The sequence below is a fragment of the Monocercomonoides exilis genome, assembly GCF_001643675.1.
Source record: "Monocercomonoides exilis strain PA203 chromosome Unknown scaffold15-1837935, whole genome shotgun sequence".
In the NCBI taxonomy this organism is placed as follows: Eukaryota; Preaxostyla; order Oxymonadida; family Polymastigidae; genus Monocercomonoides; species Monocercomonoides exilis.
The window spans coordinates 820,929-841,550 of NW_027150560.1; the positions used below are offsets into that span (position 1 = coordinate 820,929).

At 34.1% G+C, this 20,622-nt stretch overlaps 7 protein-coding genes across 7 annotated transcripts; 1 reads left to right on the forward strand and 6 right to left on the reverse strand.

Moving 5' to 3' along the window:
- Positions 1-1,884: 1,884 nt before the first annotated feature.
- Positions 1,885-3,932, reverse strand: MONOS_9818 (uncharacterized protein; the record flags this gene model as incomplete). The annotated part of the gene is made up of 2 exons (XM_067880353.1): positions 1,885-3,739; positions 3,814-3,932. 2 exons carry the CDS (start codon positions 3,930-3,932, stop codon positions 2,485-2,487), a joined length of 1,374 nt encoding a protein of 457 aa, XP_067729967.1. The 3' UTR covers positions 1,885-2,484.
- Positions 3,933-4,488: 556 nt separating this feature from the next.
- On the reverse strand, positions 4,489-6,625 carry MONOS_9817 (putative protein kinase). The gene is made up of 7 exons (XM_067880352.1): positions 6,512-6,625; positions 6,349-6,462; positions 6,255-6,284; positions 5,579-6,199; positions 5,304-5,417; positions 5,016-5,088; positions 4,489-4,902 (listed from the first exon to the last, which is right to left on the reverse strand). Exons 1-7 carry the CDS (start codon positions 6,593-6,595, stop codon positions 4,865-4,867), a joined length of 1,074 nt encoding a protein of 357 aa, XP_067729968.1. The 5' UTR covers positions 6,596-6,625; the 3' UTR covers positions 4,489-4,864.
- Positions 6,626-6,659: 34 nt separating this feature from the next.
- MONOS_9816 (Threonine synthase) lies at positions 6,660-8,323 on the forward strand. The gene has a single exon (XM_067880351.1). The coding sequence runs from the start codon at positions 6,668-6,670 to the stop codon at positions 8,117-8,119; it is 1,452 nt and encodes a 483-aa protein (XP_067729969.1). The 5' UTR covers positions 6,660-6,667; the 3' UTR covers positions 8,120-8,323.
- A 118-nt stretch (positions 8,324-8,441) lies between these two features.
- MONOS_9815 (putative periplasmic alpha-amylase precursor-like protein) lies at positions 8,442-10,150 on the reverse strand. The gene is made up of 2 exons (XM_067880350.1): positions 9,848-10,150; positions 8,442-9,784 (listed from the first exon to the last, which is right to left on the reverse strand). Exons 1-2 carry the CDS (start codon positions 10,135-10,137, stop codon positions 8,548-8,550), a joined length of 1,527 nt encoding a protein of 508 aa, XP_067729970.1. The 5' UTR covers positions 10,138-10,150; the 3' UTR covers positions 8,442-8,547.
- Positions 10,151-10,216: 66 nt separating this feature from the next.
- MONOS_9814 (uncharacterized protein) lies at positions 10,217-10,874 on the reverse strand. The gene is made up of 4 exons (XM_067880349.1): positions 10,782-10,874; positions 10,643-10,706; positions 10,546-10,589; positions 10,217-10,489 (listed from the first exon to the last, which is right to left on the reverse strand). The coding sequence occupies exons 1-4, from the start codon at positions 10,828-10,830 to the stop codon at positions 10,458-10,460; spliced, it is 189 nt and encodes a 62-aa protein (XP_067729971.1). The 5' UTR covers positions 10,831-10,874; the 3' UTR covers positions 10,217-10,457.
- A 514-nt stretch (positions 10,875-11,388) lies between these two features.
- On the reverse strand, positions 11,389-12,407 carry MONOS_9813 (Histone H2B; the record flags this gene model as incomplete). Its single annotated transcript, XM_067880348.1, has 3 exons — positions 11,389-11,750; positions 11,802-11,812; positions 12,400-12,407. 3 exons carry the CDS (start codon positions 12,405-12,407, stop codon positions 11,389-11,391), a joined length of 381 nt encoding a protein of 126 aa, XP_067729972.1.
- Positions 12,408-14,464: 2,057 nt separating this feature from the next.
- MONOS_9812 (uncharacterized protein) lies at positions 14,465-20,602 on the reverse strand. Its single transcript, XM_067880347.1, has 2 exons — positions 20,553-20,602; positions 14,465-20,497 (listed from the first exon to the last, which is right to left on the reverse strand). The coding sequence occupies exon 2, from the start codon at positions 20,447-20,449 to the stop codon at positions 14,864-14,866; it is 5,586 nt and encodes a 1,861-aa protein (XP_067729973.1). The 5' UTR covers positions 20,450-20,497; positions 20,553-20,602; the 3' UTR covers positions 14,465-14,863.
- Positions 20,603-20,622: the final 20 nt, after the last annotated feature.

The following is a 20,622-nucleotide window of genomic DNA, read 5'->3' on the forward strand; positions in this document are numbered from 1 at the left end:
AATGGTTTTTTATGCAAATCTTTCGTTTTACGAGACTTTTTTCAAACTTCATTAAAATACTTAAATTGAGTTATTATCAACCCTGACATCAACAAATAGCCTTTATAAACTAATTTAAGAACCTAAAAAAATGTCTTTTTATTGTTATTTAATAAATTTAACAAAAAAAAATTTCAAAATTTCAATTTGGGGACAATTGTTTTTGATAAAGAAAACCCTAAAAAAGCAAAATAATAAATAAAACATATTATCATCACCAAAGAGTGTTGATAAAAGTTCACTTGAAAACATTCAGCCTATTCATAAAGCTTATTTTTAATTTGTTGGGTCCCCTTAAAGTAGCCTTATGCCTTTCTTTGCTTGTTTTATTTATTGAAATCCAAAAACCTAACAAATCCAACAAAAATGAACGAAAATATTTTCAAATTAAGTGAATTGATCACGTGGCATCAGTATCTTCTCCATTTGCAGTTTTGTTTGACTTTTACAAAATTTTTTATTTCGATGAAAATGATAAAAATCTGTCGAAAAATGCAGGTCAATACTTGCATTTTAACTGTTCATATGAATAGAATAAACTTTGTATCCTCGTTGAGGAAAAGTTTTCTATCAAAATTTGAATGAAAGAATGATTTGAAAAAAAATCGCTTATGTGTTTGTTAAAGGCAATTTTTCCATTATTATATTTGTATTCAAATAAACTTTGGACAAAATATATCAAAATTTTTTAAAAAAGTGCCTTTTGTTTTATTTTCGAATAAAATATAGTTTCATTTTTTAATCAAATTTCTGTTCCCACTCACGAAACTTTACGAAAATTGAAATAATACCTTTTTCAAAATATTGTTTTCGTGACTGTGAAATTTGGTGAGTGGGAACAGAAATTCAATCGAAATATGAAATTTTTATATTAATTGAAAATTGAATAAAAGGAATTTTACAAATAAATTTTAACATATTGTTTCTCTCAAAATTTTCGGTTCAAAAAATTTTCTTGAATATCAACAAAAGAACACAGAAAAAAAAGGTGTTCAAAATATATTTTTATCTTTATTTGAGCAAAAACGTTCAATTATGTCACAACTGCAATTCAAAATAATATGGAAATGATGATTTTCAATCCATTTTCGAAAAAAAAAAATAAAAATTCAACACATAGAAAAAAGTCATGATTTCAAATATAATCACACAAATACAACAATTCTTATCAAAAAAAAAATTATTTTTTTTTAAATGGCTGATCTTTTTTGAAATCATTCTTTCGTTCGAGTTTTGATCAAATTTCACCTCAATGGGATTTTTGTTAAAAATATTGTTTCTACAATAACGTCATCATGAACAATAAGTATTAACAGTTTTAGTTCATAATTTCGAAAATTCCATTGAGATTAAAAATTTTGATCAAAACTCGAACAAAAGAATGATTTCAGAAAGGATGAGCCATATTATATTTATGCTATCGAGTTTCCAAAATGTAACTTTTCGATTGGAAATGCCAGTTGAGGGATTTTTTGTCACAATTTGTCAATGACGGTCTTTGATCGTTACTGATGAATTAAAAAAAAAGACAGATATTTCAGATGCTGTCAACAAAAAATTTCAAAGTGATTTGAAATATCTTTTGAAGTTTTAGCAATCGTTTATTTTATTGAAATTTAAAATTGAGAAATTTTTTTTTATTTTTTTTTTATTTTTTATTTTTTTTTATTTTTTTTTTTATTTTTTATTTTTATTTTTTTTTTTTGTGACAGACGAGGCTTCAAGTGATTTGTCAGGTTACAGAGGTTTAATTAATAACTCAAAAAGCTTCATAATACTTTTTTCTTTTAAAATTCGTGATGTAACATAGTTTTCTATAATTAAAATTATCTAGAAGGTGTAATATAAAGTTTGTGTCTTTTATTCAATTGATTAAAAACAAATAACAAATGCAAAGTTCATCATTTTACATAATTTACACAAAATAACAGAAGCATCGATAATATCAGACAGTGTAACAAACAAAAAGATTAAAAAATGGAGAATAAAAAAAATTCAAGAAAAAGAAGAGCTATTAACACCAAAAATACTCTAATGAATGGGACTGTTGTACATAATCTCTGTGTTTTATTGTTGCAATGCAATATTCAAAAAATGCGCCAGAGAAAATACAACTTCCAAAAAAAGAAAACAAAAGTGAAAAAATTTATATTTTAACATAAATTGATAACAACAAAAAAAGACATACAAAAATTTAAATCAGCAAAAATAATTCCAAAATGAAATAAAAATTTATAAAACAATATTTAATGAAAAATAAAAACCTAACAAGCAAATTTCAAACTCAGAAAAAAAGTTTATCATCACAATAAAACTTCTAAACCTTAAAAATTCATTCAGTTTATTTATAAACATAAAACAAAGCGAAAGAAATAAAACAAGCTCAGCGTTTGCATAATTTTTGAAGTAAAAAACCGCACAAAAAAGGCAATAATTCAAATAAAGCTAGCTGTTAATTCCAACGATATCTAATATCTGACTATTGTCCCGTTTACTTTTATTTCTGTGGTGGTGGTGATGATGATGATGTTCATTCTTGCTTCTCTTCTCTTTTGTTTTTGCCTTTGCTCCATCTTTAAGATCATTTTGCTCTTTTTCATTTTCTCCCCTCTCTTCGTGCAATCTGAATTCCTCTCTTTCCCGTCCATTTCCTCTTCCTTCTCTTTCCTCGTTTGTCCACCCAACCCACAGATTTGGTGCAGAAGGCGGTTGTGTGGCTGACGTATAAGTTGATGAGAAAGAAGCTCCTGAAATGATGGAAGAAGAAGAAGAATGCGCATTTGCATGGTACATTGTCGTCGAATTAGCTGGATAAGAAGATTGTGAATTGACATAAGAATAAGGATAACCAGAGCTTTTTATTCGGGAAGCAGACGTATGTTGCCCAGAGCTACCAGAAGAAGACGAATAATTGACAAGGATAGGATCAGTTGCAGAAGTAGCAGACTGAGTTTGGGAAGACAAAGACAGAGCAGGAAGATCACGCTCAAGCGATGAGGAAGGCGAAGGAGAAAGTGGTTGGAACGAGGAAGTCGATGATGCAGCTTTTTGAGCAGGGTGAGATTCAGATGCTACTTGAGAAGAGAGCGAAAAGCCAGCGGAGGAAAGAGAAGAAGAAGAAGGATATTGAGCAGATAAAGAATGGTCGCATTGGAGCTTCTGCTCTTGCTGAACTGATTTGGGGGTGTAGTAATATGAAGTGGGATAAAGCAGATCCTCTTCGCCTCCTGAAATGCCATCGAACCTTTCGATAAACCCTGCATCGTATTCCTGTTTGCGGGGCTGTGAATACCTCAGCCCTGCATCTCCTCCTTCCTCTGAAGCATCAATATGCTCAATAAGCGCCTGACCCATTCCACTTTCAAGTCCATATCCCATCCTTCTTCTTGTCTCTTCTTCAGTTTCAGCATACGAATTACGTTTGAATGCATTGTACATCCTCTTGTCTTCCCGTTTTCGTTTTTCTTTCTCCAGCCATTCTTTCCTTCTCTTCTCGCTTTTTCCATCATTTCCTCTTTCAGCTCGACTGAATTTTCCTGATGTGCGTTCAATGACGTGTGTTTTGCTTGAAAGAAGCTTTGATGCATTTTTAGTTGACGAAGACTGTGCAGAAAGAAGAAAATACGTTAGAAGAAGAAGAATCGATGGAAGAATTTCAAGAATAAAATAGAATGCTAAATAAATGCAGTAATATTGCCAGCTTCATTTAAAAACAATAATTATCAATAAAAAAAATTTGAAATATTTTAAGTTGGAATATATGAAAAATCAAACATTGGATTTTCTTCAGCGATTATCTTTTCTATTAATTGACTAAGCTTTGCTTGCAAAATATTCACATCAAATGCCGAACAAGTTACATAAGCCAAGCGAGCCAAAAAAATTAAAATCATGAAAAAAATCGTAATTATCAACGCTTTTATTCTCTTTTTATATGGTATTGACTCTCGAAGTTTGAAGAAAATTTGCAAAAGCCTAATCCAATATATAAGTATTGACACAATTATTGTAAAGTAATTGGCAATATCTATGTATGAAAGAACTTTTTCGCGCTGCGATGGAGTTAATATGGAATTTTCTTTTTTCTTTCAAAATTAGAAAGCAAAAAATCAAAAGGCTCAGAAAGGAAACAAATATAAACCGTTGTTAAAACACTTATTGTAACTGATCCAGAAATCAATAGAATAAAGGCAACAATGAATATTATTGCTATCCAAGTTTTTGAAGACCTCTTTTTTGTAATCACTGACAAAACAGCACTTCCAAGCCAAATAGCTAAAAATTGCCAGCTAAGAAATATGAAATATCGTGGCGTTTGATCGCATACAAGTACTGAGCTGAGACGTTCGAACGGGAACGGAACAAGAAGGCATAATGTTTTCATCAACAAAAAAACGGAGATTAATGTTAGAAATGATTTCTTTATGATATCTTTTGAGCATCCACTTGTTTTGAAGACAGATATTGTTTCTTGAACAGATATAAGAAGACAAGAGAGATAACAAGCAACTAAAATCATAAGAGGGAATCCATTCTCTCCATAAATTACTACATCAAATTAAAAATTGATAGATGATGTATAAAAATAAAATACCAGGGCATGAAATTGCTAAATCCTCTTGAAGACTGTTCATTAGCAATTAAATGAAAAAAGAAAATGATCCGCCCACATTTCGAAAAATGAAATGAGAGAATTTGGAGTTTTGCACTTAAAAAAAATGTATTTAAAAACTCACAAAGCATCAAGTAATTAATAATAAAGCGGACAGATGAATGAATTCACGCTGATAATGATGTAATTGTTCCGAAAACTTAGATAATCAATTCAGCCAGCCATGCTCTTCTTTCTTCCTCTCGCGCGAACTTAATAAAAATAAGAACAACGTTGAAGTTGAAAAATAATTAAAAAAAGAAATTTTTAAGAAAAATTTCAAATAAGATTCAATAAAATATCGACAAATTTTCAAAATCCAAACCAACAGACAATCTGCTTACAACAAGAGAAGCATTCTGCCAAGCTTCGGAGTATTCTTTCAGAATCTGCTCAAACTATTGAAAGATTGCGTTGCGAGACGAAACATAACATACGTGCACATATATTCATTCATTAAAATAAAAAATAAAAAATTAATAATTGAAATAAAGTATGAAAATAAAAAAAAAACTTAAATAAAAACTGTTATTATTCGAAAATTGCTTAAAATAAGAAAAGAAATCACCAATCATCAAACAAACAAAACTCAAACAGTGTTAAAATTACATACAAATTGTGGTTTATCAGGATGAGTTGCAAGAATTGCTCGTTCAAGCACGTATAAATCGACTGCTTGATCTTCAACAGATGAAGATGAATAAGAAAGTCCAAAGTCAATAAAATACTTAATCATTTCGTTGATTTTGGTTGTCATATTATGAAAGCAATCAAAATGTGGACGATTTTCAATTGAATTACAAGAAAACAGTTAAAGATTTAATATTTAAACATCATTGAAAACAAATAAAAATTACTATTTTCGAAAAAAAAAATACAAAGTCATACAACACAAGCTTTTTGCAAATGAAGATCCTTATCCTTATCTTCTTCGCTCAACATTTTGATCAGCATGTTGGATGTTGTTAGATCCCCATGGACTATGCCTGCAGCATGCAGACGAGCAATAGTACATCCAATAGCTGAAGCAAGTTGACTGATTGAACTAGCCATTTCAAAAGAATTGGCTTTCGTATGCATTTCGCACGATGATGACATAGCAGCAGAACTAATTGTAGATGGGGAAGGCTTATCTGAAACAATGGATGACGAAGATGATAACGAAGATTGGCATGCTGAAGTTAAATCCAATTTCTCATTCAAAATTTCTCCTTCACTATTATCGTCAATTCCCTCTGAATCTTCTTGTTCTTCCTCGGATTCAACATTTGGAGGAGCTGGAAGATGAGAATCATCATCATTGTTACATGTTGAGCGCTTCATTTTTTCACTCTTTGTGGTTTTAGAAGCATTTTCGTCTTGCAAAACAGATGGAGGAACAAAGAAGGATAACGGAGTAACTCCTTCATTAAGCCATTTTCGAACGGATATCCCATCTATAAATTCCATTAGTAGACTACATTCTTTCAAATTGACATTTATAACTTTTGGTACAAAAATTTTTGCTTTCTTTAAAAATAAAATGAAATCACAAAGCAATAGCAATTTTCATTTCATTGCAAACTTCACTTGCTCTCTGCAAGCTGCGTGCCTCCTAGAAAATTAAAAAAATTTTTGCAAAAAAATCTTTTAAAAGCACTTTTCAAAAAAATCTAAACCTGATTTGTTCGGCTTTTCCTCAATTTTTGATCTAATTCCTGTATTCTATACTGCTTTTGAAAGCGAGTTTTCTTTACAAAAAATGTTCCTTCTTGCTGAATTTTGACTGCAATCTATTTTTTAAATAAATTATAATATTTAGTAATAAAAAAAAAATCAAACAGCTTCCGCTCCATGTCCAATAATTAGTCCTTCTTTGGAAGATGGTTGAGAAAAGCTTGCTACATTTGAGCCTTCCAACGACATATCAAAACAATTTCCTTTATCTCAATTTGTACCTTAATAAAATTTTTGTTAATAATTCCCCTTTATATTTTAATGGACTTCACTTGCATAAAAGCTTTTCGTTGTACAATCTGTGGAAATGAAGTTCCACAAGCAGAAGCTGATGAAACTTATGTGTGCCCTTACGACGGAGGAAACTACGATGTAATTTACGATTATGACAAGCTTCGCGAAGCGATTAAAAAAGATGGATTTGGAAAAGAGAAAGATGGAATGTGGAGATACCTTCCCCTTCTCCCAATCCAAAAAGGAGCGAGGCTTCCACCAATCGTTGCAGGAGGTACTCCTCTTCACCACATACCCCAGAATGCTACTGAAAAATTACTTGGGGAGTCTGGATCAAAAATTGACTTTTATCTGAAAGACGAAGGAAGAAATCCTACAGGATCCTTAAAAGACCGAGCAAGCTCTCTGGTTGCTGCAAAGGCCTTGCACGATAAAAAACCTCTTGTTGCAACTGCATCAACTGGAAATGCTGCTGCTGCATTATCTGGAATTTGCGCTTCATTAGGCTTACCGTGCATTATATTTGTACCTGCCGCTGCACCTCCAGCAAAGATTGCACAGCTTAGGAGTTTTGGAGCATATGTATTTCTTGTCGATGGAGTGTACGACGATGCTTTTGAGCTTTGCCAAGAATGCACTAAAAAATTCGGATGGTACTGCCGCAGCACTGGATATAATGCCTACACATCAGAAGGAAAGAAAACAGTTTCATTTGAGATATGCGAGCAATTAGCAGGTTATGTTTTAAGAGGGACTGCGCCCGAGCATCCACTTGCAATGGGAATGTGCGCAGAAGCTGCAAGATGCATTGATATGGGTGTTGTCGAGCTTGGAGGAGGTGCATTTTCAGCTCCAAATTGGATTGCCGTATCGATAGGCGATGGAAATATTATTAGCGGCACATGGGCAGGAATTAATGATCTGTATTCACTTGGGTTGATCAACCGCAAGCCCAAGCTCTTGGGTGTTCAAGCAGAAGGCAGCGATTATGTGTATCGAGCCTTGAAAACAGCCAAGACACCAACAGAATGGGACAAATTGCCTGCCATTGACAGTGCAACAGTAGCTGACAGCATTGAAGCCAACTTACCGCGTGATCGTGTTAGAGCATGCAGAGCAATCATGGACAGTGGAGGGATTTGCCTGACAGTTACTGACGAAGAGATTCTCAAAGAGATTCCGACGACCGGACGTGAAACAGGTGTGTTTGTTGAGCCTGCGTCTGCCTGCACGATTGCAGGGATTAAGAAAGCGCTGAGACAGAAGCTTATTCCGTTGTCAGATTCTCCGATGTCGATGGTGGCCATTATGACAGGCACAGGACTGAAAGATATTGCAGCTGCACAGAGAGCTGTGACAGCTTCGAAAGATGAAGCATCCTCGTCAGCAGAAGGGCCGAAGATGGAAAGAGGAACAGCGATTAAGATTCCGATTAGTGTGAAGGCTGTTGAAGATGCAGTGAAAGGACTTCCTTTTTAAGAACTTAGTGTTTTTTGAAGGGTGTTTTTTTTACAATAGAAAGTCTTGAAGATTAAAGTCTTTTATAAAACAATCATTTTATTATATATGCATCTCTGTATATTTTATATTATTTTGTTTGCACTGTGATAATCTTTTTTTATCATTATAGCAAAATTTCAATGAACATAAAACAAAAGAAGAGTTTGACTTTGATGAAAAAAATCTGATTTTGTGGATATAACATTTTTTGAAGGGAAGTTATATTTCCAGAAATAAAAAATGCAAAAAAAAAATTCACGAACAAGCGATGATCGAATGCTAATGCTATAAAAACTGGAAATTATTTTTAATTTCTTATTTTTTTTGAAATAGAAATTGTTTGTGAAATATTGAAAAACAAAAAAGTGTGAAGTTAATTCTTGAAAGAACTTTACTAATAAAAACATTTAATAAAACAAGATATGCGCCTTGAATGGATCTAGCGCAACAAACAGCCCCTTTTCTTTAAGTTCATTGATGTTTCGCCTGTAAAGCACTTTGTTCAGCACATCATCCAAATCAACATCTTCTGAATCCTCTTCTCTTTCAATCGCATCTAAACCAGGCAGATGCACTCTGCAGTATCCTTTGCCTTCCGTGTAGTTGATAATAACCACCACTCTTTTATTCTCCATAGTCCACGCCCAGCATAAGAACCGCCATGAGCTCTGATCCATATCTTCCACATCCAACACACTCCAATTCCCAACTTGAAATATCTCATCCTTCAAAATACCCTGCAGCCTCCTGTAAAACTCTGTCATTTCTTTGTTCTCTGGCTCAGGCGCCCCTCGTCTCAGATGGACATCCAGCTTATTTGCTTTGCCTTCTGTTTGCCCCATGAAAAACAGCCTCATTCCAGGAAGTGTCATTGACGCCACAGCAGCTGCCTGTGCACGAGCAACAGAACCGAATTTCTTGATGCTCCTCTCTTCGTCGTGATTCTCGACGAAATGCGTCATTTTGCTGAAGTCTGTGCTTTTGATATAGCTCCTCAAATTGTCCATGTGGCCGGACACGAGTCTGTCATAAAGTCCATCTTTATCATACATCCAATCAAAGCCCAGCTTAAGCAGTTCATTCTCTTTCCCCCAATACACCTCTGCCATCAACTGAAATGATGGATATTCCGCTTTCACTTCTTCAATAGCTTCGTCCCAAAACTCTCTTGTTGGGCGCTGATAGTCACGGCTGGATAGCTGGGTTCCCCAAGTTGAGTTAAAAACATCATTTAGAAGAAGCATTGCCATATCGCAACGAACACCGTCAGCAACAGCTGCGCATTCTCTGAGGAATGCCATAAGTTGCTTTTTCATTTCAGGTTCCCAAATATTATATTGGGCTGTGTCCTTCCATGCACCGCTATAAGGATCTCTTCCGTAAGCTACGCCATTTGGCAAATACAGATCAGGATTAAAAGGAGGTGATTCAGATGGTGGAGCTTGAATGTACATGTGCTTCTTTTTTACAACAAAATCCATGTCAATAGCAGAATGATTCGGCACGAAGTCAACATAAAGTTGCATCCCCAAATCATGAAGCCTTTGACGAAAGAGAAGAATATCTTCTTTTGTTCCCAAGCAAGGATTTATAACATAATCTTTAATTGCATAAGGCGATCCAATTATATCATCTTCTGTCCACCTGAGATGTTTTGCAGTAATGATAAAAATTGAATTTTAACAAAATATTTCTTTTTTATCAAACCCAGGTAAAATTGAGTCAAAATATCGCTTTAACCCTTCGTTTTCTTTTTCAATTTTCAAACCCGTTGGTCCAAGATTCCAAATGCCCATTAACCAAACAATGTCGTATCCATGGCTTCGCAAAAGCAACAATTCTTCATCAGGAATTTGATTAATATTCTTAAAAGTTCTTTTGTATTTGCTCTCAAGCTCAAAAAGCCAAGGTCGCGCATTTAATTCAATGAGCGAAGGAAATTTCGGAAAAGAAGTTTGCATTAATGAAATTGCCATCAAAATATCAAACAAAATCATATAACAAAAATTAATGAGGGGAGATAATCAAGATAATATTTTGTTTCCATTTGTTATTGGAAAAAAATGAAATTTAACATTTGTTCGAAAATTTTAAAATTTTAGTTTTCTTTAAAACTTTCAACTGAAATAAAAAGATTTTGAAAATTCGATTATCCTTTGATAAACTAAAATTTAAACGTATTGTAACAATTATCTTGAAAATTCCACTGATAATTCTATTTATTTGAACGGAACTGATCAAATAAATTCCGGTGCGACAGTTATTCACGGGAATATTTATCTTTGAAAAATATTTGTTTAATTGAAGGTTTATTCTGTCACTGTTGAAACTGAAGCTGATGATTGGCCACTTGAAAAAGCATGCAAACGTATAACTGATAATTGTGATTTAAGAAAAAACCAAACCTTCTAAAAGTTTTTCAACTCTCTCAGTTGTTGCTTTATGCTCTCTTTCGAAATTGTTCAACATTTTTTAAAAAATAAATATTCATTGCAAGCACACTCTTTTGTTGTATTTAGATTTGATGCAACTTTCCGTAAATAAAGCTCAACTTGATGAAGTTCATCTTCATGATTTTTGAAAAAAAAAACATTGATACAAAAAACAAAAATTCATTTTTAAAATATTCAAAATTAGATACCTTCTACTTCAATTTGAGATTCAGACGAGGTCTGATTTGTTGTTGACATGAGTAAAAATAACAAAAAGATTTTCAGTTTATGTAACAAAAAATTATATCTCAAATTATGATCATCCGTATCAATAAATTCTCTATAACAGAGATGAAGTCAACTATTCTTTTTTTGTTTTTCTTTGTAAAAACAAGCAGAAATAAACAAATTTTGAATACTGATTAAAAAAATTGTTTTCAAATAGTTGAAAAAGAAATTTCAACAAAATTATTATTTTTCATTTTGATTGAAAAAACATATTTCAATCATAAAATACATGTAAAATGAGAAGTTTGAAATAAGTTTGTTTTATAGACACTTGAAGGTTTCTCTCATTTGATTACAAACACATTTTTCATCACAAATTTCTTTCAATATATTTTGAATTCGTTTTCGCAAACTTTTTTTTCAATTGAAAATTCTTTTTAACTGGAATTTGGAAAAATTGATTTAATAATTTTAAAAATACAAATAAACAGTCTATCAATCAGTAATACGTGTTAAAATAGTGTTTAAAAACACAAATAAAAGAAATGGGAAAATTCATGTATTCAACAACACATATATGAATTTCGTTTATGCATTTGACATGTATTTTGTCACAGATTTTGTTCCCTCAGAAACAGCGTGCTTTGCAAGCTCTCCAGGAAGAAGAAGACGAACAGCTGTTTGAATCTCCCGAGATGTGAGTGTGTGACGGTTGTTGTAGCGAGCAAGACGAGATGCTTCAGTTGCGATTCTTTCAAAGATATCGTTGATGAAAGAATTCATGATTGCCATGGCGCGATTTGAGATTCCAGTTTCTGGATGAACAGACTTCAACACACGGTAAATGTAGCTGGAATAGGTCTCATGACGCTTCTTCTTTCTCTCTTTCTTATCTCCAGCAACTTTTGCGGCTTTATCAACTTTTGGAACAGGTTTTGTTTCAGTGTTAACTTGTGACATTTATAAAAATAATCTTCAATAAAGAATTACACTCAACAAACTATTTTTCTTCCTTTTATATAAAGTTGTTATAAAAAGAGAATCAATATATTTTGTGCACAAAAAATAAATTACAATTATGGTAAATGATCATAAAATAATTGTACATATCATCTGTCAGAAGAATATAAGATGCTGTTTTGTTATTTTTTGAATGATTTAATGCATAATTGTTGATTTTGTCTTTTCAGAATTTTTTTGATCAACCACAAACTTTGTGGAAGTTTATTATTTATTCTTTTCTAAATCGATTCATTTTCGTAATGTTTTATAAATTCACTTCTTAGTTTCAAATATAGACATTTTCGTAGCATTTCATAAAAAAAAAAATTAAACAAATAATTGATGAATTTGTTTCATTTAAAAAGATAATCTTAACTGACAAATAAATTATTTTAGCTTTTGCTCAAATAACAACGCAAAATCAGCTTCGCAAAATATTCGAAATTTAATAATTTCTTTCTTTCTATTTTTCCATTTTTTCGTAGTACATTTTTGGAGCTTCAATTTTTATTTCTCAAACAAAGCACTCGAAAGTTTCCAAAACACTTAACGCAATATTTTCAACCATTTTAATTTTTTTAAATTTAAATTAAAAACGTTGACATAAATTACTAAACTTTGATGCTAACTTTTCCTTTTGCTAAGCTTAAATAACTGTAAATAGCCAGAAAATTGATAAATTGATAAAAAGAATCAAAATGGAAATTTGAACTCAAATCTAAAAACACAGTACATAAACAAATTCTCTTATACATTTATCCTCAGTGAAGAATATGTTTATTACAAATATAAGCTTTTCTTTGAAGATATAAATAAAAAGACAAATTTTCAAAAAAAGTCCTTGTCATAAAAAACTTTCAACATATTAACACCATATGCCATTTGCATGTAACATATATATCAAGATATAAAATCGGTGTTGATCAAATAAAAAGATATCCATGATATAAATCATTATCTCTCGCATTTTTATTTTTTCAAAATAAACAAAATATTAATATTTCACGCATGAGCGGCACGCAAATAAAATTAAAAATCATTATTTATCTTTCACTTATTTCACTATGAACGCAAAAATTATTGTTGAATTCCCAAAAACTTAACAATTAGCCCCATAATATTTTTAATTGATTGGGAATGTTAAATGAAGAATTTAACTGTAAACAAAAAATTGCGAACTCAAAATATTAATAGTTACTAAGAGTTAAATAGAATGAATATTTCTCCTATCCCATTTATAAATTCGTGATCATTTACCATTTTCTACAATGATGAAAAATTGAAATAATATGGGTAGGTTTACAATTTTTTGTCAGGAAAAACTAACTTACCAACAAAAAAGATCGTTCAGCACACTTTTCAAGTTCAAATGATAGATATCAACGAGAATATACTTAATCAAAACAAAAATACAAAGAAGATAATGGATAAAACCACTTATGCTAGCCAATCATTAAAATCAACTATTTCATGTACAGATGAAGCAAAAAACACATTTCAGGAATAAAAACAAATGAACAGGAAAAGAAAAGTCTTATTAAATAGATCAATGTTGAAGATCTGCTCTTTCTTTTTGACAAATGATGGGATCAAGACTGAAACAAGAAGAGTTATCTTTATGTTAACTGAGGATTTTTGCAATAAGTGATGCTCATTAAATGCAAATAGTTTCAGAATGATTAATTATTAGTTGCATTGCTAAAGAGGAGACATTTCTGAATCACAACTTGTTACAAGATGAATTTTTCATTGAATCTGGTATTTGACTGAAGATAATGATTGCAGAATGGGATACAAAGTTGGAGTTCAGAAAAGTCACCAACTTGATTAATACTTATTCTCAAAAGCATAGAAACTTCACAGTAATATAAGTGCGTTAGCAGCTTATGGTTGTGGATCAAAAGTCACTTTGAAAACACTGTTGCTTGAGATCAAGTGTCATGAACAATAATCCAATTTGAAATCATCAAAAGAAGAATTGATGTTGATTTGAGTAACATAATTCTCTATCGCTATAAATCACAAGACAGCATGAACTGTAATCGGTATCATTGGATCGAACAATGAACTTGTTGAGGTATCAAATGTGTGTGTAAACTGTTCCAAATCGCTTTGAGACGTTTCGAAATTAGCAAATTCAAGCAACGGCAGAACTCAAAATGATTTAAAATTCAAACAAAATTCATGAAAGATCAACTCCAATAGATCTAACATATCAGGATGTGAATGAAAACTGATTGAGAACAGCAATTGCCATTGAAAGAAAGCAAATTCAAATATTTTGCAATTCTACACTCAAATCAAAGAACAAGAAATGAGCATAACCGCAGAAACTTCAGAAAGAGGAAATGAACAGTTTCATTGAAACAAAGACAAAACAACAGTGAAGCAAAACAAAATAGAAATAGTGAGCAGAAACAGATTACTCATGAAGACTTTCAACTGAAATAGAACAAAAACACATGAGTGCACAAGTGTTGTAGACGAGGTTTAATAATATGGATGCAAGGGTGTGCGATTGTGCAGTGGAATTTATTGAATGAGTGAATGTCTGACAGTGAATGTGTTTTGGTGGATATGTGAAATATGTATGGTGTTAAAGTGTAGTGATGTATGAAGATATGCAATGAAAGAGGTGCTGTTTGATAAAAAAATTAACAAATTCGATTGCATGAGGATTCTTGAAAGCATGAGTGAGAAATGAAGAGTGAAACAATGTGATAATGCAGATGATGACAAATGTGTTTCAAAGGATGAAGAGAAGAAGTGAAAAGGATGCAATTCAAGAAATGAATGGAAAGTTATTTGTTTGAAGAGATGAAAGAAAGAAAGAAAGAAAGAAAGATAACAGATCAACTAACGGAAAACAATAATGACAAACATCAAGATGGACAAGAAAGATGCTAATGAAGAACATCGAGAAATAAAAAGAAGCATTTTGAAGACTGTACAGATTCAATGAGTGAATGTGTTTGAAACAGTCACCAAACGTGAAATAAAACACATACAAGCGCACCCAAACACAAACACAAAAGAACACAAAAAGAACATTTAAAGAACATCACTTTTTGGCAGCCTTCTTCCCTTTCTTTTGCCTCCCTTTCTTTGCATCTCTTTTGGCAGAGCGGGCAGCGCATTTGATCACATTGAAGAAGTGCCTGCGGTTGTAAGACATCACAGCAGCAATGGAAGCAGAAACAGTGTCAGAAAGCGAATGAGGGAGGGCTTGGCTTTGAGAAGAAAGCTGAGAAGAAGAGAGAGAAGAAGAGAGAGAAGAAGTCTGAGGCGAAGGCTGAGAAGCAGATTGAGAAGCAGATTGAGACACAGACTGGAACGGAAGCTGAGGAGAACGCTGGAAAGAGTGCTGTGAAGACAAAGGCAAAGACACCAAAGAGGCGCTGGCAGATGGACTGCTGCTTGACTGAAGGGAATCAAATGGCCTTGGAAGAACATGTGGGCTGACTGAAGAACTGAGAGTGGGCAATGAAGAAATAGATGAAGAGATAGAGGTGGAGGCAGAAGAAGAAGAAGAAGAAGAAGAAACAGGAAAAGAAGAATTTGAAGAAGAAGCATTGGAAGAAGCATTAGCAGAAGAATTAGAATTAGAATTAGAAGAAGAAGAAGAAGAAGTTAAACCAGGTTTTACAACAGGCATCCGAGCCCATGCAACATAAGGATTGCACGAAGGTCGATTGTCCTTCGGGAAAGGCTGCGGGAAGCGAGAAGAATGAATGCCATCAGGTTCATTCAGAAAGTCAGCAAGAGACAAAGAAGAGGGGGATAAAGAGATGGATGAAGAATTGGATGAAGAAGAAGATGGAGATGAAGATGGCTTGGATGAAGATGAAGATGAAGATGAAGATGGATTGGAGGAAAGGGAGGAGGAAGAGAGGGAAGAGGATGAAATGGAAGAAGGAAAAGAAGAAGGAAGGGAAGATGAGAGAGGCGAAGTTGATACAGCGTCTGTGCTGGATGCTGATGTTTGACTTGCTGTTGGGGCCAAAGGCTGCATTTGATCCGACTGAATTGATTTCAACGTTGTTTCTGAAGATGCAATAGGAACAGCTGCTTCTGCTCCATCTGCTTCATTTGAAGGGATTATCGTTGAATTCATTGTATTTGTTGTTGACAGCATTGAAGAAGGAGATGAAGAAACAGATGAAGAAGATGATGAAGCAGCAGAATTTGACTCAGCAGCAGGAGAGCGAATGTGAGAAGCGATCAGGGCGATTGAAGCAGGAGGCACAGGAGAAAGGAAAGTGGAAGGAAAACACGTGGCAGAGGAAAGAGAAGGAGGGATTAGAGGATTGGTGTTTTTTGGATCATCACGTTTGAGCCGTTCGCTTATGCCGAAGGAAAAAGGAGAAGAGAAAGAAGAGAAAGAAGAAGAGAAAGAAGAAGAGAAAAAGTGTTTGTCGTAGGAGGGGAAAGGGTCTGTGGAAAGAGAGTTGAGATTGCGGGGCAATGAGAGAGGAAGGCGTTTGTTAGAAGAAGAAGAGGAAGAAGAAGAAGATGATGATGATTGTGAAGCAGACAAATGACATCCTTTTCTATTAGCTGAAAGAGCAGCTCTTTTTGATGAAGACGGAGGCATCGGAAAAGAAGCAGGCAAACAATGTGTTCTTTGCTTTGGAAGAACAGAAGGAAAAATTTGTCTATTTCTTTTGTTCAATTTTTGTGCAGGTTTGTTTGATTCGGTTTCTTTTTTGGATTTATTTGGTTTATTTGGTTTATTTGGTTTATTAGGTTTATTGGGTTTATTGGACATATTGATGTTTTTGTTCGAAGAAAGTACTTTTGCTTTTCTTTTTGGTTTTGGGACAGAAGAAGCAGAAGAAGCAGAGGAAGAAGAGAAGGAAGAAGAAGATGATGACAAATAAGATGAATTGCGAAGTCTTGACGAACGAGTGGAGGAAGAAGAAGAGGAGGAGGAAGAAGAGGAAGAAGAAGAAAGAGGTGTGGTGGAAGAGGAAGAGGAAGTGGAAGTGGATGAAATGAGTGAATTGGATGAATTTGGCGAAGTGGATGAACTGGAAGAGGAAGAGGAAGAGGAAGAGGAAGAGGAAGAAGAGGTGGTTGAAGATGCTGATGATGAAGTGTTCGCATCTGTAGAAGAAGAACCAGAGGCAGAAGAAGCAGAAGAAGAAGAAGCAGAAGAAGAAACAGCAGGCGAAAGCGGAGGTGATGCAGGCAATACCCCATCTATTTTGAGTTTGTCTACGTCAATCATTTCCTGCTGCCTCAAAAGGAAAGACATTGCTACTTCTTCTTCGATTCTCATTTTCCTCTGATATCTCGTTTCAGGCATGGAAACTGTGTATTGCAAGCTGCTGAGGAAAGACGAAGACAAAGGAGAAGAAGAAGAAGAAGATGATGATGATGATGATGAAGATGAAGGTGAAGATGATGTTAATGGAGATTTTGAAGAATTCTTTTGATTTGACTTTTTGCGAGATTTATTGCGAGGTGTTGTGGCAGAAGGAGACGAAGAAGGAGAAGGCAGCAAGTCAGATGAAGAAAGCTCCGGAGAAACAGAAGCAGATGATATGTCAATAATATCTGAAGAAGATGAAGAGGAAGAGGAAGAGGAGGAAGAAGAAGAAGATAAATCATCAGAATGAAATGAGATATCATTTGGAGCATTTGTTTGTGAATAAGATGAATCAGATGAAAAAGTTGCATTCAAATTGGATGGAACAGACAGAGGCAATGAAGTGCTCTCAGAAGTGGGATGTGAAGTGGGAATGGGTGTGGATGTGCAAACAGGGGAGGAGGAGCAAGAAGAAGAAGAAAAAGAAGACATTGAAGAAGTAGAAGTAGAAGATGATGAAGGAGAAGAATGAAATGAAGAAGAAGAAGAAGAAGAAGAAGAAGAAGAAGAAGACACTGGAGTTTGAACTGAATCAGAAGTCAAAGCAGAAGCAGAGGCAGAAGCAGAAGCAGAGGCAGAAGCAGAAGCAAAAGAGGAAAGCGAAGGCGAAGAAGAAAGTGAAGCAGCAATTGAAGTGTGATCGGCATCATTCACATCGTGTGTCACCGAATCTGTTTCAGCACCATTCAATGAAGAGTCGTTTTGAGAAGAAAGCGAATGAACGAGCAACTTTGGGATTTCAACATGAGGCAACTGTGGAGAATCTGAAGGTGAAGGAGCATTGCCAGCGATATTGTCATCTTCCTCTTCGAGAAGAGGAAAAGGTTTTCGTACAAACATTTCATTTTCATTTCTGTCTGAATGTGTTTTTTTCATTTTCAGTTTCAACACTTCACTGTTATTTGATTGATCGTTGCATTCACTCGAATTATCTTGTGAATTGCTACGACTCCGGTTTCTGCTTCTGCTTCTGCTTCGGCTTCTGCTTTTTCTTTCTTTCTTTTTGTTAACAAAATAAATTTCACTTGCTCCGTCGCTTTCGACGGATTTATCGTCTTTGTCTGATGTGGTATCCTCCATGTTTTCTTCAGTGAGGATAGTCATTGTCTCTTCCTCTTCATCCTCATCATCATCTTCCTCGTCGATTTCATCCATTTCGTCTTCATCTTCTCCTTCGTTGCTTTCAGTTTTGTCTTCAGCATCCTCAATGCCCTCACCATCAAATTCTTTCCTTCCATCTTCTTTTGTTCCAATTTTTCCATCATCTTTCTCATTCTCATTTGCATGTTGAAGCTTTGCCAAATTGTCAATAGATGGTTTTCTCTTCAGATCATTTGGCGAACTTCCAGCTCCCTTTTCATTTGGCAAGTTCTCCTTTTCTCTCCCAACCTTATTCCTATCTGCAACAGCCTTTTCAGCAGCTGCATTGTTTTCCCTGGGCCTTATTCGCTTTCTAAACTCTTCGATCATCGATCTTATTTTTTCTCCAGAAGCAAGTATCACCTCGTTGCTTTTCTCGTGCAAGATCACTTTTAATTTTTTATTCATTTTCTCTTTCTCCTCTTGATCATCAACAGGCACGACTGAATCGCCAGATGAAGTGGAAGAGGACGAATCAGAATCGTCATTTTGATAGCTCCGTTTAACTTTTCTTTTCGTATTTGAAGCTGCTGAATGTGATTTAGATTTTTTAGCAGCTGATTTTTTGTGCTTTGAAAGATTGCTCCTATTTCGATTTCTATTCTTTTTCGATTGTTCTTTTTGCTTTCTTTTGGGTTTTGATCTTACAGTATTGGTCGGGACGGGCTGTAAAGTAGTTGGGATCTGAGAGGCAATTGGGCTTGACGAAACTGCAGGTTGCACTTGTGAAGATCTGTCCAGACTTTTTGGTGAAGTCAATGGAAAAGTACGACCTTTGTATTTCAGTTGAGTATGACGTGAAAAAGGTTGTAATGGAAACAAAGATGGAAATGGCACTTTCTTAAGTCCTAGTAATGAATCTGGTTGACAATCAGGAAGTTTCGGAGTTACAACTGGTGGCAAAGGCGCAGATTTTGCTACAGAAGAAAATGTCGGAATGGCTGGAACGTTGTTCAATACAGGCGGCTTAAAAGGATACAGCAAAGAAGAAGAAGGCAACACTGTGTTCGAAATCAGAGGAAAAGAGAGCAGTGGATTTCCAAAAGGTGAAATGTCGAATGGATTAGGTATTTTCGGTATTTGGGTTCTAAACTGTGAAATGGAAGCTGGAAATGCAGGACGAACAGAAACAGATCTTAAAGGTGTTTGTGTTGCGCATTCAGCTGATGAAGATGAAGACAATGCCTTGTTTTGATTCGAGGAATTGAATAAAGTTGAAGGCATTGAAAAAGAAGACGTTGAAGTGGAGGGAAGATATAAATTGGAAGATGGTGAAGTGGAAGAGGAAGGAGAAGGGGTAACTGATGAAGAGGAAGAAGATTCAGAATAAAAAGTCGATGAATTGGCTTGATTTTGACGATTTGTTTGATTCAAAGAATTATGTGTGCCATTCTGGTTCTCAGAAATTATTGGATAAGCATCTTCTTGAGACATAAAAATATTTTCCATCATAGCCGCATATTGCTCAGGAATGAATAGATCACTGTTTTCATGACTCACTTTTTCTTTACAAGAGTTTAAGGTTGTTTTCCCATTATCATTCTTTGCCTGACCATCCTTTTGAGCAGACTCAGGCTTAAAAAATATTTTTCCTTCTTTCTCATTTTGCTTTAAACGGTGAAAATCCGTTCTTTTAATTACAATTGTTAATTTATTCTCTTTTGATTTTTGTTCGTTAATATTCTTTTCCTGATGGACGAATGTGCTCTTCAACGGATTTTGCTGAGAAATCAAGTTTTTTGATGATACAGCTGAAGATTCGCACAAACGTTGGTTATTTTGAGCAATGGATTCGGATGAATGCGCAGAGAAAGTTGTGGACGATACATTTGACACATTTGAAACTTTAGACAAATTTTCGGGATCTGATGATGAAGAAGGTGTGGGCATATCAAAAAGTTGTGGACATTGAATTTTTATATTAGTGTTTTGAAATGAAGAATTTCCTTGCTGATTTGGTGAAGAATATTCATCAGTTGTAACAGAAGTTTTTTTCTTCTTTTTCTCTTCCTGCCTGATATAATTTTCCTTATCCTGTTGCTTCTTCTTAAATCTCGTCATCTTCGTAGGCTTCGTTTCGACTAAGATGATTTCTGTTTCGTCATCGCTCGAAAATGAGATTTCATTCTCAGTCATTTATTGTTTCGATTCTTCAATTGGGAAGTGAGCAATCGCACTAAATTGCTAACAAAATATACAAATTATCGAATAAAACATAATTCAGCTGCATTTAGCACACCTTTATCGTGCTTCTGAAAAAATTTTGATATTGAAAAATAAACACTTTCTAAGGTTTAAGATCAAAAAAG

What these genes read in the sequence shown, in the direction of transcription:
- MONOS_9817 (XM_067880352.1), bottom strand. Translation starts at nt 6,595, where the DNA reads ATGTCGTTGGAAGGCTCAAATGTAGCAAGCTTTTCTCAACCATCTTCC. An exon ending in TTGGACATGGAGCGGAAGCT is followed by an intron (nt 6,463 to 6,511) that starts GTTTGATTTTTT and finishes TTTAAAAAATAG; the next exon opens with ATTGCAGTCAAAATTCAGCA. An exon ending in ATCCTGATAAACCACAATTT is followed by an intron (nt 5,089 to 5,303) that starts GTATGTAATTTT and finishes ATCTTTCAATAG; the next exon opens with TTTGAGCAGATTCTGAAAGA.
- MONOS_9816 (XM_067880351.1), top strand. Translation starts at nt 6,668, where the DNA reads ATGGACTTCACTTGCATAAAAGCTTTTCGTTGTACAATCTGTGGAAAT.
- MONOS_9815 (XM_067880350.1), bottom strand. Translation starts at nt 10,137, where the DNA reads ATGATTTTGTTTGATATTTTGATGGCAATTTCATTAATGCAAACTTCT. An exon ending in TTTGACTCAATTTTACCTGG is followed by an intron (nt 9,785 to 9,847) that starts GTTTGATAAAAA and finishes AAAACATCTCAG; the next exon opens with GTGGACAGAAGATGATATAA.
- MONOS_9814 (XM_067880349.1), bottom strand. Translation starts at nt 10,830, where the DNA reads ATGTCAACAACAAATCAGACCTCGTCTGAATCTCAAATTGAAGTAGAA. An exon ending in ATCTCAAATTGAAGTAGAAG is followed by an intron (nt 10,707 to 10,781) that starts GTATCTAATTTT and finishes AAAATCATGAAG; the next exon opens with ATGAACTTCATCAAGTTGAG. An exon ending in AGTTGAAAAACTTTTAGAAG is followed by an intron (nt 10,490 to 10,545) that starts GTTTGGTTTTTT and finishes TGCTTTTTCAAG; the next exon opens with TGGCCAATCATCAGCTTCAG.
- MONOS_9812 (XM_067880347.1), bottom strand. Translation starts at nt 20,449, where the DNA reads ATGACTGAGAATGAAATCTCATTTTCGAGCGATGACGAAACAGAAATC.